This window comes from Armigeres subalbatus, chromosome 1 (genome assembly GCF_024139115.2).
Source record: "Armigeres subalbatus isolate Guangzhou_Male chromosome 1, GZ_Asu_2, whole genome shotgun sequence".
NCBI lineage: Eukaryota > Metazoa > Arthropoda > Insecta > Diptera > Culicidae > Armigeres > Armigeres subalbatus.
This window is the reverse complement of record NC_085139.1, coordinates 68,763,464-68,778,521: the sequence shown is the minus strand read 5'-3', so window position 1 is coordinate 68,778,521 and position 15,058 is coordinate 68,763,464. Positions and strand designations below refer to the sequence as shown.

The window sequence follows — 15,058 nt, the reverse complement described above, 5'->3', positions numbered from 1 at the left end:
TGCTTCATGTTTCTTATTCCATCAGGCAGAAAGTTTTCTAGAGGTCGTACAAATGGATCTCTAGAACTCACGCAGTTGTGCAATGCTGCAGAAGGTGGCCTAATTAACATTCTACAGAAAAAAATACTATTACCTGCAGCCGAATTCCGAAGGTTCAAGAAAAAACTGAAAAATTTCTTTATAAATAGAGATTTATAAATTCTCTTTCTCTTTCCAAAAATTTCTTCTTTTCATACTTTATTCCGATAGACTGAAGAGAAAGAAAATACTAAAATTTCTTGCGAAGAAAAATATTAGTTCACATATTTTCCACTAGATGTCTTTTGACAACTATTTTTCATACCGATTGTTCAAAACATCCTCATATCGAAAATTAAACTTGTTTTCGCATATTGTAACCGAAATAATGACGGGGAAAAAATGATAAATATTCAATCTAATCATGAAAATATGCAGTAACAGCAACATAATTGTGATTTCTAACTATCTGAAAATAACGAATGCTCTAACTTTATTACATCGAAATACCGAACCATTAGCATTTGGCTAAGCTTTAGCTTAGCTTTAGCTTAGCTTTAGCTTAGCTTTAGCTTAGCTTTAGCTTAGCTTTAGCTTAGCTTTAGCTTAGCTTTAGCTTAGCTTTAGCTTAGCTTTAGCTTAGCTTTAGCTTAGCTTTAGCTTAGCTTTAGCTTAGCTTTAGCTTAGCTGTAGCTTAGCTTTAGCTTAGCTGTAGCTTAGCTTTAGCTTAGCTTTAGCTTAGCTTTAGCTTAGCTTTAGCTTAGCTTTAGCTGAGCTTAGCTTTAGCTTAGCTTAGCTTTAGCTTTAGCTAGCTTTGCTTAGCTAGCTTTAGCTTAGCTTTAGCCAGCTGAGCAGGCTGAGCCCACCTGAGCAGGCTGTTAGCGAGCTGGCTTTCTGTTCCAGCTCCCCACTCCAGGCAGGCAAACCCACTGAGCAGGCTGTTCCCACCAGCTGAGCCCAGGCTGAGCAGGCTGAGCCACCTGTTCCTGCAGCTGAGCCCAGGCCCACCCCAGGAGCCCAGGCTGAGGCAGGCTGAGCTGTTCCCAGCTGAGCAGGCTGAGCCCTGTTCCAGGCTGACCCCACCCCTGAGCTGACCTGTTCCTCCAGCTCCCAGCCCTGTTCAGCTGACCCCAGCTGACCCCACCTGCTGTTCCTGTTCTGAGCAGGCCAGGCTGTTCCCAGCTGGCCCACTCCCAGCTGTTCAGCCAGCCTCCAGCTTCACCCAGCTTTAGCTTAGCTCCAGCCTCAGCTGTTCCCAGCTCCAAGCCAGCTGGCTTAGCTTTAGCCAGCTTTAGCTAGCTTTAGCAGCTTAGCTTTAGCTTAGCTTTAGCTTAGCTTTAGCTAGCTTTAGCTTAGCTTTAGCTTAGCTTTAAGCAAGCTTAGCTTTAGCTTAGCTTTAGCTTAGCTTTAGCTTAGCTTTAGCTTAGCTTTAGCTTAGCTTTAGCTTAGCTTTAGCTTAGCTTTAGCTTAGCTTTAGCTTAGCTTTAGCTTAGCTTTAGCTTAGCTTTAGCTTAGATTTTGAAATCTGCGTACTTTGTATTATAATAGTTGATTGTGCACATGTCATATGTATCATGATATTTAAATAATTCGGATGCTTTGAAATGTTTGCCTTGAAAATATATAACCAAATAATCAATCAAACACGATTCTTCTTCTTTCTCAATGCCTCTATATTCCATCTGAAACTTTGCCTGATTTTCAACTTAGCGTTCTATTAGCATTTCCACAGTTATTTATTGAAAGCTTTTCTATGCTGGCCATTGCATGAATATGTATCTTGAGTGGTAATTAATTACAATGAATGCATGCCCAGGGAACCGATAACATTTTTCACATTATTTACACTCATTTTGGGAAGGAATTCTACCGTCAAATTTCATCCCAAAAAAATCTCTTTACGAATTTCTCCCACAAAAATTTGGAAGAAATTTAAATTCTCGTTTTCTTTTGCATCTGTCAAAAAATTTCTTCCACACTTTCGTCGGAATTCCAAAATAAGAAAATTTTGAAAATCTCTTCGAGAATTTCTTTTCTTACAAGAGAATTTTTGACCGGAATTCGGCTGCTGGCATGTAAAAAATGGGTCAAAGTTACCGGAGCCTCCTTTTAAGGCGAAGCTGTCCAGAATGCAATTAAATTTAACCTCGCATTTTCAGAGGCACCAAGTTCAACAAAGAAGCAACGAAAAACTGTCATCATTATATTTAGATTTGCATTCTTCTGGGACCTCCAAGCCGAAAATAGCAGAGATAGAATAAAACTTTGTTCTACAAAGTTGTTCCTAACGGTAAGGAGCTTATTGGGGTTGTCATAAAAATTAGGGCGGGTGAAAAAAAAAAGATGAACAAAACTTTTTTATTGGCAGAGATACGCGTTTACAATGTTTCGCGAAGTTGTAGTTCAGCCAGATTTCAAGAATTTTGCGCAAAAAATTAATTCTCTAGCTCTTAAATTGACTGGTTTAGAGCAATTTTCCCAAGTTTACTTAGGGCGACCCTTAAAAAAACAGTTTTTTGCTCTTACTTTTTTGTTTCAGATATCTCAGCAATGAGATGTTCAGACCACTTTTTGTGCATTGCAGGGCGCAACTTGTCATGGACTTTGCGTTGCCATATCTCATGCGGATCAAAAGTTATTGAGGCTTTTCTTCGAAAAAAAAAATGTTTTCTTCTGACGGGTGTATATATGAATGGCGCAAACAATTTTTAAATCTGTTTTCTCGACCTTATTCTACTACTTTTAGGCTCCATTTCAGGGTGTTTAAATTGAGGGGATAATTGAAAATAACCTCATATCATTCCATTGAAAAATTAACGTTTTTTTTCATTTTCAAGCAATAATTTGCTATTTTTATGTGTTTTGCTTCCATGGCATACTTCGTGATATGGCAAACGCCACACCATTTTGTTATAGAGGCTGAGCAGAAGCTATTATCTTAAAAACAGCAGTTTGTTTTTCTGGTTATTCTCGCTGAGACTGGGCCACTATTTGCATGAGGTCTTTGAAAATGCCTAAATTTATGTTCATTCGAAAACTTTCGGCGAGTTTATTAGAGATCCGAGTTAATTTTTTCAGAAAGAGTTATAGACGTTAGTAGACTCTCGTTAGTTATAGACCAAATCACTTTTATGGACCCCTCGATTTTTGTCAATTCTAAATAATAAAATAGGGCAGCCGTATCGGATTTAGTTGCCATCTTTGATTTATTTTTTAAAACTATTTTTCCGCTAGGTTTTCTACTAGCGATTTTGAATATAACTACATCGATGAAAAGCTTAGCTTATATTGAGCTTTGTGTCCAAAAATCTCAGGTGTGAGTTATTTCGGTCAAAAGTTATGTACGATTTACCAAATTATTTTCAAAGGCCAATCTGACGAACAAACATTATTTTTATGGTTAATATGATACTACGACGTCAGTTCCTTGATTTCATACACTATTCTACGCCAAATATGTTTTCACCAAACGACGGCCAAACGACCCTTTCCGCCAAATGACCCTTTCGGCTAAATGACCCTTTCGGCCAAACGACCCTCTTTCGGCCAAATGACATTTACGGCCAAATGACCCTTTCGAACAAATGACCCTTTCGGCCAAATGGCTCTTTCGGCCAAACGACCCTTTCGGTCAAATGACCTTTTCGGCCAAACGACCCTTTCGGTCTAACGACTTTTTGCGCCAAATTACAATTCCTGCCTAATGACCCTTTCGGCCAAACCACCCTTTCGGCAAAATGACCTTTTCGATCAAACGACCTTTTCGGTCAGATGACCCTTTCGGTCAAACGACCCTTTCGGCCAAATGATCCTTTCGGCCAAATGACCCGTTCGGCCAAATGAGCCTTTCGGCCAAATGACCTTTTCGGCCAAACAACCTTTTCGGCCAAATGACCTTTTCGGCCAAATAACTCTTTCGGCCAGACGACCCTTTTGGCCAAACGACTTTTTTCTGCCTAATGAGTTCCAATTGTTGTACCTCAAACTGAAGGAATCTTCACAAGGTAAATTAACCACTGTTCCTCCTCCACCACCCCGCGCACCATCGTCACCGGCTAAAACTAAAAACGCTTAACCTGCTTCGCCGATAACAAACGTACGGCTGCCGGAGATCAAGATTCCGTATTTTGTGGCAAGATTGACGATTGGGTTTCATTTCGCGATCTTTTTGTTTCGCTGATTCATTCTAATCAGCAATTGACAGCAGTACAGAAGATGCATTATTTGCGAGCATCGTTGACAGACGAGGCCGCTCGTGTGATTTCCGCAGTTGATATTTCTGCCGACGATTATCAAGTTGCGTGGAATCTGTTGAAAGATCGTTACGAGAATCCAAATATGCTCATTAAGCGACACATGTCAGCTCTACTGGCGATCAACCCATTGAAAAAGGAATCCGTTTTGGGACTGTCAGAGTTGGCCGATAGTTTCGATCGTCATGTTCAGTTACTTAATAAACTCGAGACAGCTGAAGAGCACTGGAACTCGTTTCTCGTTGAGCGTTTGAGCAGTTGCCTAGATCCTGACACACTGCGAGAGTGGGAAACCCATGTGGATGATGGCGAGCGACCCACTTACAAAGAACTTCTTGTTTTTGTTCACAAAAGATCGCGAATTATAAAAACGCTGATGCTCTCCCACCCAACCAATACCCAGTATGAATCCAAATCGTCAAAATCTCGCTGTATACCCCATGTTGCGGATAACAGGCAGTGCAGTTACTGCAAGCAAGCGCATCTCTTGTTACAGTGCAGTGGTTTCCGGCAGTAATTAATTAGACAGAAGCTGTACGACCGTAATCAGTTTTAAATTCAATTTTATTGGCATATCGGTCTCGATGTTGCTCGTATAGAGGAAGGGAGCAGCGTGTGTGCGAAAGCAGATGGGAAAGAAACGGAGTCCGAATGTTATCGCTAGGCAGCGACAAGTGTGAAAATGGGTTGAAAGGTGATGAAGTATGCGAGGGCCATTTGAGAATAAAAAAATTATCGAAGCGTCCGTCTTTGCCGTACCTATCCTTTCTGGGGATGGCTCGGGCAGTTAATGAAAGTCACTGTTACCGAGACTGGCAGTAATAAAGGTGAAGGATGCCGACAACAATGACCATTTCGCCAGAGCCTTGCTAGGCAGTGGTTCCCAACCAAATTTCATCTCCGAATCACGAAACTCCGATTGAAGCAAGTCAAACTGAATTCACCGGTTAGTGGAATTAGTCGGTGTTACCATTTCGCTTGCACCACGCTTCGGAGATCATCGTTTCGTTCTGGATTGTCTGGTACTGCCGAAGCTAACGGTGTCATTGCCCAGTCACCATTAGACGTCGCACGTTGGCATATTCCACGCCATCTCCCGATGGACGATCCTCAGTTCAATATTAGCCAAAAGATCGACCTCATGATCGGTGCTGAGCTGTTCTTCTCTTTGCTGGAACAACAGCAAATTTTACTCGCTGCAGGATACCCGCTCCTACAAAAAACCGTACTAGGCTACATCGTCTGTGGAAGGGTCGCGGATCCATCCAAGGACCCACCAGCAGTCCAGACTAGTCACGTTTGCACAGACGACCACCTCGACAAACAACTCGAACGTTTTTGGGAAATTGACAACATCGACGTCGGGAAAGCCTATACTTCCGACGAGAAACACTGTGAAGATCACTTCAAACAAACCGTTGGTCGAGACTCAGGCGGGAGATACATCGTCCGTTTTCCGCTGCGAGACGAAATTTTGCCGATGCAACTCGCACTACGTCATCTTCAGGCTATGGACAAAAAGTTCGCTCTTGATGAATGTCTTCGTGTCCCATATCGGGAGTTTTTGCAAGAGTACGAAAGTCTGGGTCACATAGAGGAGGTGAATTCGTGCGTGTCGTGTAGTCCGCAGTTTTTCTACCCCATCATGCCATTCATCGTCCTGAGAATTCTACTACACGACACGAAACGTATTCGATGGATCCTGTCGTAGCTCTACCAGTTTGATCGTTCTTTTTGTCGGACTAACAGTACGGCCAGGTCTGCACTGCTTCTGCTATACATCGAAAGCAGCATATAGCTGCTGCATCATCGTCATCTCAACTGACGAATTCGGACAATGCCATCGTCATCTAATGACAGCCAAATCTCGTGTCGCTCCACTACGTGGGCAGTCAATTCCTCAACTTGAACTGTGCGCCGCTCTGCTCGGTAGCCAGTTGTCTGACACTCTTCGGAGGGAAACATATTTCTTCGAACCACCAACGTTTTGGGTGGACTCCACCATTGTTTTGCACTGGTTGAAATCTCAGTCGAATGTTTGGAAAGACTTCGTATCGAACCGAATCGCAAAGATCCAGCGCCTAACCAATGGCTCCAAGTGAATGCATGTCCCGTCGGAACTAAATCCAGCTGATCGTATTTCTCGAGGAATGATGACAAGTCAGATCTCGATGGACCATTTGTAATGGCATGGACCATGTTTTCTCAAGGACCCTGTCGACAGTTGGCCTGAATGTGTGGTTTCGACACCGGATGCTCATCATTTACAGCAAGAAACTTATCCAGTGCACAGTACTATTATTGACTTAACAATCTTTGATCGTTTTTCGAACCTAGCCAAGCTTGTGCGGTTAGAAGCACGATGCTATCGATTCTTTAACAATGCCAAACTCCCTCGAAGTGATCGGATCGATGGTTCACTGAACCCTGAAGAAGGTGAACATGCACTCACTATCCTCGTACGACAAGCCCAACGGGAGAATTTCCGAATGGAAGTTCGTCATTATAGTCGCATCCAAGGCGCACAAGCTGCTACAGTTTGGCCAATGTTGAAGTCATCACTCAAGGACCTGAAATTGTTCATGGATCAGTTTGGATTGCTCAGACTTTGCTCCCAGCTGATCACCGACTCAGTTGGCTCATCGCCAGATCGTGCCATATTCGAACACTTCACGGCGGCCCCGCGCTCACACTCGTAACCATCCGTCAGCGATTATGGACAGTCCGGGGTCGACAACTAGCACGCAAAGTGGTATGTCAATGTGTTACCTGTTTCCGGTGTCAACCACGACTAGCAACAAATAATGGCACCTCTTCCATCTGTTCGCGTTTCATCTGTTAGACCGTTCATACACTCTTGGATGGATTACTGTGGACCGTTTCTCGTACGTCCGTTAAGCAGTCGGGGGGCGTCGGTACAAGTGTACGTCGGACTATTCGTGCGTCTCGTGGTTAAAGCTTTTCACCTTGAAGTCGTCGCAGATTTGTCCTCCGTTGCCTGCATAAACGCCGTCAAACGTTTCGTGGCTCGGCGCGATCGTGTGCTCGAACTACATAACGACAACGCGACTGCTTTCGTCGGATCAGACCGAGAACTACACACAATGCGAGACGAGTTTCGTCGTCAATTTCGGTCCACGGACTGGGAAAACTTCTGCTTGAAAAGCGGAATCCAATTTCGCTTCATCCCGGCTCGTTCGCCACACTTTGTCGGTATCTGGGAAGCCGGAATAAAATCCTCCAAGCATTACTTTCGGCGCATCATGGGCAACCGCTCATACTCCGTGGATCAGCTCCGAACCGTTGCCCAGATCGAATCGGTGCTCAATTCCCGTCCTCTTTCTCCGCTTACAGATTCTCCTGCCGATTGCTCTGCTTTAACTCCTTCTGCTTTAACTTCCTGGTTGGCGAACCCCTCGTTGCCATCCCGGAGCCCGACCTGATCGACATCATTCCGAATCGTCTGTCTCGTCTACAGGAGATGCAAAAATCGGTCCAAGACCTTTGGTATTGCTGGCAACTGGACTAGGTCAGTCAACTTCAGCAGCGAGTGAAGTGGAAACAGCCACAGTCTGATGTCCGCGCTGGTCAGCTAGTGCTTGTCAAGCAAGTGAACGTACCCCCGCTCCAATGGCCATTGGGGCGGATTGTCGACACTTGAATTGCAGAGAATGGTTGAAGTGGACGGCTTCAACGGCGGCCGGCATGTTTAGAATACTCTTTAACTATTTCGAACTGAATTGTGAATTAAAAATTAATCTATAATTATATGCATACACCCTGTATAATCGAAACTACACATATCATACAGACTCCATACGCTCTCTATTGTAAACCTCTCACATGATCGTCACAGCAGTTAGTTGAATGCAGCACTCGAACCAAACGCACGTGCCTTTTGCTGTTATCCCGTCGATCGGTCAATCCGAATTAACCAGTACAAATTATTTATTTATTTATTTATTTAATGATAATCGTCATTTGACATTTAATGTCTCAATGACTATAAGGGTAAAAATGTTTCGAAAACCTAATTATTATACAAACATGGATAAAAATATACAAATAATACATCAATCAGAAAACACAATAAATGCATCAATATAATGAAAAAAAGACTTAGCAATCTACAGTATATGTGTCAATTGGTACCACGAAAGTGTGCTACGAAAAGTCGTTGTAGAGCAGCTGGCGAAAGGTGGAAATCAAATAGATGGAACACTGCGTTGAAATTGGACGACATAATATCGAACTGTGTCATGCCGACCATAACAACAGTTTCTAGCACCGAGCTGAATGAAATCTATCCTACTTAGTGTGCGCGTAGGAGCATAAAAATTAATTTTGTTTAACAATGTTGGAGAGCCTACAGCACCATTGAGAATTTTTGCTACGAATATGGCCTGTGCCACACGGCGTCGAACATCTAAAGTATCCAGCCCAAGCAGCCGGCAGCGGTTTTCATAGGGATTGAAATGTTGGCCTTCACGCCAAGGAAGATTACGCAAAGCAAAGCGCACGATTTTTTTTCTGCACAGATGCGATTCTTGAGATCCAGGTGGTTTGATAAGGGCTCCAGACAATGACAGCAAACTCCAGAGCTGATCGTACAAGGGTACAGTAGAGTGAGCGTAGGTAATAGGGGTCACGAAACCCATTGGCAATCATAAAGCCAAGTTGTCGGTTTGCCTTGGAAATCACTTCATCGTAATGAAAACGAAAAGTAGTAGTTATTCCACGATAGTTGTTCACATCGCATTTGTTCCCTTTCTTATGAATTGGGAAAAGAAATGATGATTTCCAGCGCATGGGGAACGTTCTGGTACGAAGAGAGAGATTGAAAATTTTTGCTAAAGGTTTAATAAAAGAACTCGAACACCGGCGCAGTATAGCACCGGGTATCCCATCTGGTCCAGCATAGAACGAACATTTTAGTTTCCGGATCGCTCTGCACACATCTTCATCACTGAGGGAAAAGATGTCTAGGTCCAAAGCATCACGAGGGGTGTCACGAGTAGCCTCAATGGCATGATAGGGCGGAGATATGAAATCGTTAAAAGATGTCTTGAACTGTGTAGCAAAGAGTTCGCATTTGTCCACAGGAGTCTCAGCAGCGACACCATTCAGTTGCATTGACCTAGGAAGACCATCTTCATTCCGTTGGACCTCACAAATGTCCAGAATTGCTTAGAATTTTATCGTAGATTTCGTTGAGTACGGCTGATGTATCGGGGATACAAAAACTGATTATAGCTTCTGTACGCACTGCTGGCACTGTTGAACTGTTGCTTGTTATATATGGAACGATGATTGCAGTATCTACGAAGTGCAGAGGAACGACGACGTTTCAGTATTCGTAATTTGTGGTTGGACCACGCAGGCTTTCGTGCAGGGCCTGCGATCGGAACATGAATGGCAAATGCACGAACAATACTATCGGTGAACAAATCCACGGCATCGTCGACGTTATTAAATGAGTTAAACTGCAAGTAGCAGTTTATTTAGTGCGGGATAATCTGCTTTTCGGAAGTCATAACTGCTCGAATCATGTCCCGATTCAAAGGTAATTGGCGGCACATACGATAACTCCAATGTAAGCGGTGGATGGTTGATATCAACAGGTATTAACGGTTCAAGAGCATGGTGTAGTGCGCAATTCGGAAGCACTGAATCGTTTGCCAGTACGAGATCAAGTATTCGACCATTTGAGTTAACGATAGAGTTAATCTGTGTAAGTCCATGAAAGTTGAATCCGTCCAACAATGCGCAGCTGGCGCCTGAGAGGCGAGAACGTTCCAAATCGACGGGTAAGAACTATCAGCCGAAAACCACCGAATCCCAGATTGATTGTAGTCACCGAGCAGCAGGGCCTTGTCTTTAGCTCCTAGAGTAGAAGTAACTGTTTCGATAGATTCTAGATGGCGTTGAATATCGTCAAGATTGCTCATACGATCAGGTGGCAAGTACACAACCCCAATGCTGATAATGTATCCAGGCATAATGACTTGAACCCATAACTGTTCAAGAGTGTCACTGACGACAGCAGATTCACGAACACAATTGACAAAACTTTGACAAAACTGCGATGAGTACACCACCACCACGGGTTTTACGGCGATTCATAGGATTGCGATCAGTTCTGAACACCGAGTAGTGGCACCCAAAAAGATGCGCTGAGTGTATGGCGTCGTCGAGCCAAGTTTCGGTTAACACAACGACGTCGTAATCTCTTTCATTTGCCGCCAAAAAGAAGTCATCTATTTTGGTGCGAAGTCCGCGAACATTCTGATAATATATGCTCAAACTCCCGTTTGCGTTACTGATGTGAGAGTGCATAGTACTGGGATGTTGGGGTGCATCAGTTGTGGTAGGAACTGCGTCGAGGTTTGCGGGATCGTTCTGGAATGCGGTCACTCGATTGAGGGCGGGTGTACACACTTAAACGCCTGATTTTATTTCGGTGAAATAAAATAACGAAACGGTCAGCAAAGCTTACATTTACTGAAATCTCGTTGAAAATTTGAACATGATTGACGACAATTGGTATTTCATATTGATTGCAAATACTCGGCAATAAAATTTGCCATAGTAGCCGGTAAACTTACTTCTTGACTGAAATTCGGTAAAGTTCAACTGTCAAAAAATGATATGGAAATGCTAATATCATCTTCCCAACTTGGACGTACATGTTCATGATAGCATTAGAGGCGAAAGTATAGAATTGATAGTTCCGTTAGGATACGGCAGGCATGAAGAATGTTTTTATAGAAGTCGATTTGAAAGCGAGCGGAGGGCAATATTTGTGATGGCACATATCGCTCGACCTTCCTTCTGCCAAGCTCCCGTATGTAGGGGGAGGGAAGAATATCAGTGTGGAAGCTGATATATCTCCACTGGCAAAAGGAAGGTGGTTTGACTTGCTCATATGCCATCGCGTGCGGAAGGATTTGCTATCGACGAGTACTGTCCCCAAATTTCTAATATGACATCAGCATTTAGTCGAATAGGATTTTTATTGCACAGTTCTGTTTTCTCATTGCGTCCGTCTCGTCGCAACCAACTTGGCTGCCTCGGAGAGAACAAAGCAGAGAAAGGCACTGCTGCTGTACCGTCGACCAATAACAGCTTAATTGATGGATGCCCCCACCAAGGGTAGTACACTAAATTAATGATTTCGTGTGTGTTACTTCTACGTGAAGTTAAACGATTTACAATGATATGGAAATGCTAATATCATCTTCCAAACTTGGACGTACATGTTCATGATAGCATTAGAGGCGAAAGTATAGAATTGATAGTTCCGTTAGGATACGGCAGGCATGAAGAATGTTTTTATAGAAGTCGATTTGAAAGCGAGCGGAGGGCAATATTTGCAGGTCATGGGTTCGAGTCCCATCGAAGGGAAAGTGGTTACCTCCAATACATTTTCCAAATCAATATCTTCCACATAACGTACATATTCACATATGAGTTTTCATAACATTGTAAATTAACGTCCAAGTCGGTTGGTTTAATCCCCGGAAATAGGCGATTACCTTTGATTGAACAGAATACCCCGTTAAAAAGACGTCGTCTTTTTTGCGAGATATGGCGTCCTTTTCGTCCTTTCCTTTCCTGCTGAAAATAGTGAATAATATTAACAATACCGTTAACAAATATCGACGAAATTTGCTCTCCTCTCGCTGTATGAAATGATCGAAATACATTAATTTATTAAACTCCCAATGTGTTTGCATTCGCATTTATTTACATAAGAACAATAAAAATAAGTAAATATTATACTGAGCTCTTTGGCAAAGTATTACCGAACAGATCGGTAAACATTTACGAACAGGTCGGTAAATTTTGACAGCTCAAAATTTCATACAGATTACGACCAGTTGGTAAATTGAACTTTCACCGAGATTATTACCGAGATCTCAGCTGTTGGATTCTCGGCAATTTGTTTTGCCGGCCTCGGCGAAATAAATTAAGTGTGTAGTATCTACGCCTGCTTCGGGCGGACATATACTGTTAAAGGCTTTACCTGTCAGTCGGTTGAGCTGGTATCCTGAGTCGAGAAAAAACGGATCAACATGCGAAATCGTGCATGCTTCGTCGGGGATTGACATCCTTCGTGGAGATTGACAGAACTAAGCAAGCGATGCACCGGAAACAGTTGTGTCGTACAAGCGTTCGTCGTGAAGCGGAGATTGGCAGAACTGAGCGAGCGATGCGTCGGAAACAATTTTGTCGTTGTACGCGGGATCATTCTGGAATTCGGTCACTCGATTGAGGGTGGGTGCAGTATCTTCGTCTGCTTCGGGCGGGCATATACTGTTTACCCGAGTAGCACAAGTTAGACAAAAATGATTACAGCAATTGTGGCTGAATCTGGTCACATATTAGTTGCAGAAACCAATGAGGAACATGTGTGCTGCTAGGGTAAAGTTTTACCTGGGCCAGTCAGTCGGTTGAGCTGGTGTCCTGAATCCGTTGGTTGCTACTTTGAATAGTCAACGAAACTCTTACGTTTCTCCAGTTGTCGCTGATACATCGGGCATACTTCACTCCATGCAGCATGGTTTGTTTCGATTCACAGTTTCCGCTCAGCGTTCATTTTCTTGCAGTTTGCGTATTCCTGTTTAGTTGATTTGCACTCTTGCAGTACATGATTCTCACTACATATTGGGAACTTGGGAGATTCTGTCTTACAGTCTTTACTTTTGTGGTTAAATGCACAGCACTTGAAGCATCTAGTCACTTGCAATCCATCAATCACTCGACATCGATCCCACCCGCAGCTCACCCTTTCTTCTTGCGTTACTTTGACGAACGTTTCGGCATCCAATTCAATTATTGCGCTCACGTTATTGTACTGCAATTTTGCATTACAGTACACTTTGCACAATTTGAAATTTTTATGGCTTCCAAATGCTTCATTTTGATAAACTAAAGTTTCTTTCAGCTCTTGTTCATCCAACTCATCACTCATCCCGATTATTCTTATAGATGGTTTCAGATTTTCTCGCACATTCACATCGTACAGACCACCCATATTTTTTTCTACCCTTTCTTTAAAAATTTTGACACTATTCTCCTCATTCAGCGCAATCACTACCTCACCGTCTTTACCACTTGTAACCCGTTTCACATTGAGACATCTGGCATCCACTTTTTTCGCAATTCTGCTCTGATATCTTCCACTTTTACACCTGCTTTTGGCTTAACAACAACAACTGGATTTGGTTTAGGCTTTTCTTCCCTAGACTGCATTGGTATCTTAGTTCTGTCTGATTTCAAAACTAGCAAATCTAGTCTTTGGTGTAACAACAACATCACTTTGTATTTCTAATTCATCAATTTTTCTTCGTTTTGCAGATGATCTTGTTAGCATACGTCGCGGAACACTTTCCTTTTTGTTCTTATTATTATCACCCCGTTCTTTAACACGCACTATTTCCTCACGTGCAACTTTGCGTATAACCTGTTCAAAACTTTACCATTTCCGCTATACCGGCGAGATCATTCAGTTTACTCGCAATCTCGTCCCATCTTTTATCATAGTGCCGGTCGTCAAATTCAGCCAGACTCAAACAAGCATCACACACAAACATCGCATTTTGAATCTTTTTCAAACACTCAATCTTCTTGTGGGTCGCACCCGGTAAGCAGTGGACGTGGATAGCCAACTTGCACTGGCCAAAACATTCAACAGAAGAGCTCTCGTTGGGGGACTGTCCACAAACCACGTAGACCGAAATTTCACTTTTTCAAACCCCCCGTCCCACCTAGTAGACTTTCGTAGACTTTTCCGAAACCCCTCCCCCCATTGAAGTCTACGTAGACTTTTCCAAATTTTACAAAACATCATAAGGCCATACATAAGAACAACTATTTTTAAAAAATAAGTAAAAGGCATGTGGGTGGCCTTTATATATCAAGCGAAAGATTTTACTTCCTGCTCCTTGGAACAGCTGTGAAAACCACAATAAAATTTGTTATCATCAAAATTGATTAATCCATAATAGGAACGCATGCACCAGTTGTGGCACTATTCTTAATGTTGGTTCCTTATTGGCAAATCTTATTTATTTATCATCAGACTAAGGCCGGAGTGGCCTGTGCTGCACATAAAAGACTTCTCCATTCAGCTCGGTTCATGGCTGCACTTCGCCAACCACGCAGTCTGCGGAGGGTCCGCAAATCGTCCTCCACCTGATCGATCCACCTTGCCCGCTGTGCACCTCGCCTTCTTGTTCCCGTCGGATGGTTGTCGAGAACCATTTTCACTGGATTACTGTCCGACATTCTGGCTACGTGCCCGACCCACCGCAGTCTGCCGATTTTCGCGGTGTGAACGATGGATGGTTCTCCCAACAGCTGATGCAACTCGTGGTTCATTCGCCTCCTCCACGTACCGTCCGCCATCTGTAACCCACCATAGATGGTACGCAACACTTTCCTTTCGAAAACTCCCAGTGCGCGTTGGTCCTCCACGAGCATCGTCCAGGTCTCGTGTCCGTAGAGAACTACCGGTCTTATAAGCGTTTTGTAGATAGTCAGTTTGGTACGGCGGCGAACTCTATTCGATCGAAGCGTCTTGCGGAGTCCAAAGTACGTACGATTTCCAGCCACTATGCATCTCCGAATTTCTCTGCTGGTATCGTTATTGGCGGTCACCAGTGGGCCCAAGTACACGAATTCTTCAACCACCTCGATTTCGTCACCACCGATAGAAACTCGTGGTGGGTGGCTCACATTGACCTCTCTTGAGCCTCTTCCTATCATGTACTTCGTCTTCGACG

The 15,058-nt window shown here is 43.3% G+C and overlaps 2 protein-coding genes across 4 annotated transcripts in view; both read left to right on the top strand.

Moving 5' to 3' along the window:
• Positions 1 to 15,058, top strand: part of LOC134226633 (mucin-4) — an 817,146-nt gene that overhangs the window by 154,371 nt on the left and 647,717 nt on the right. The window lies entirely within an intron of this gene.
• Positions 5,371 to 5,982, top strand: LOC134206244 (uncharacterized). The gene has a single exon (XM_062681941.1). It carries the CDS (start codon positions 5,371 to 5,373, stop codon positions 5,980 to 5,982), a length of 612 nt encoding a protein of 203 aa, XP_062537925.1.

Coding starts and splice junctions, on each gene's coding strand:
- LOC134206244 (XM_062681941.1), top strand. CDS start 5,371: ATGGACGATCCTCAGTTCAATATTAGCCAAAAGATCGACCTCATGATC.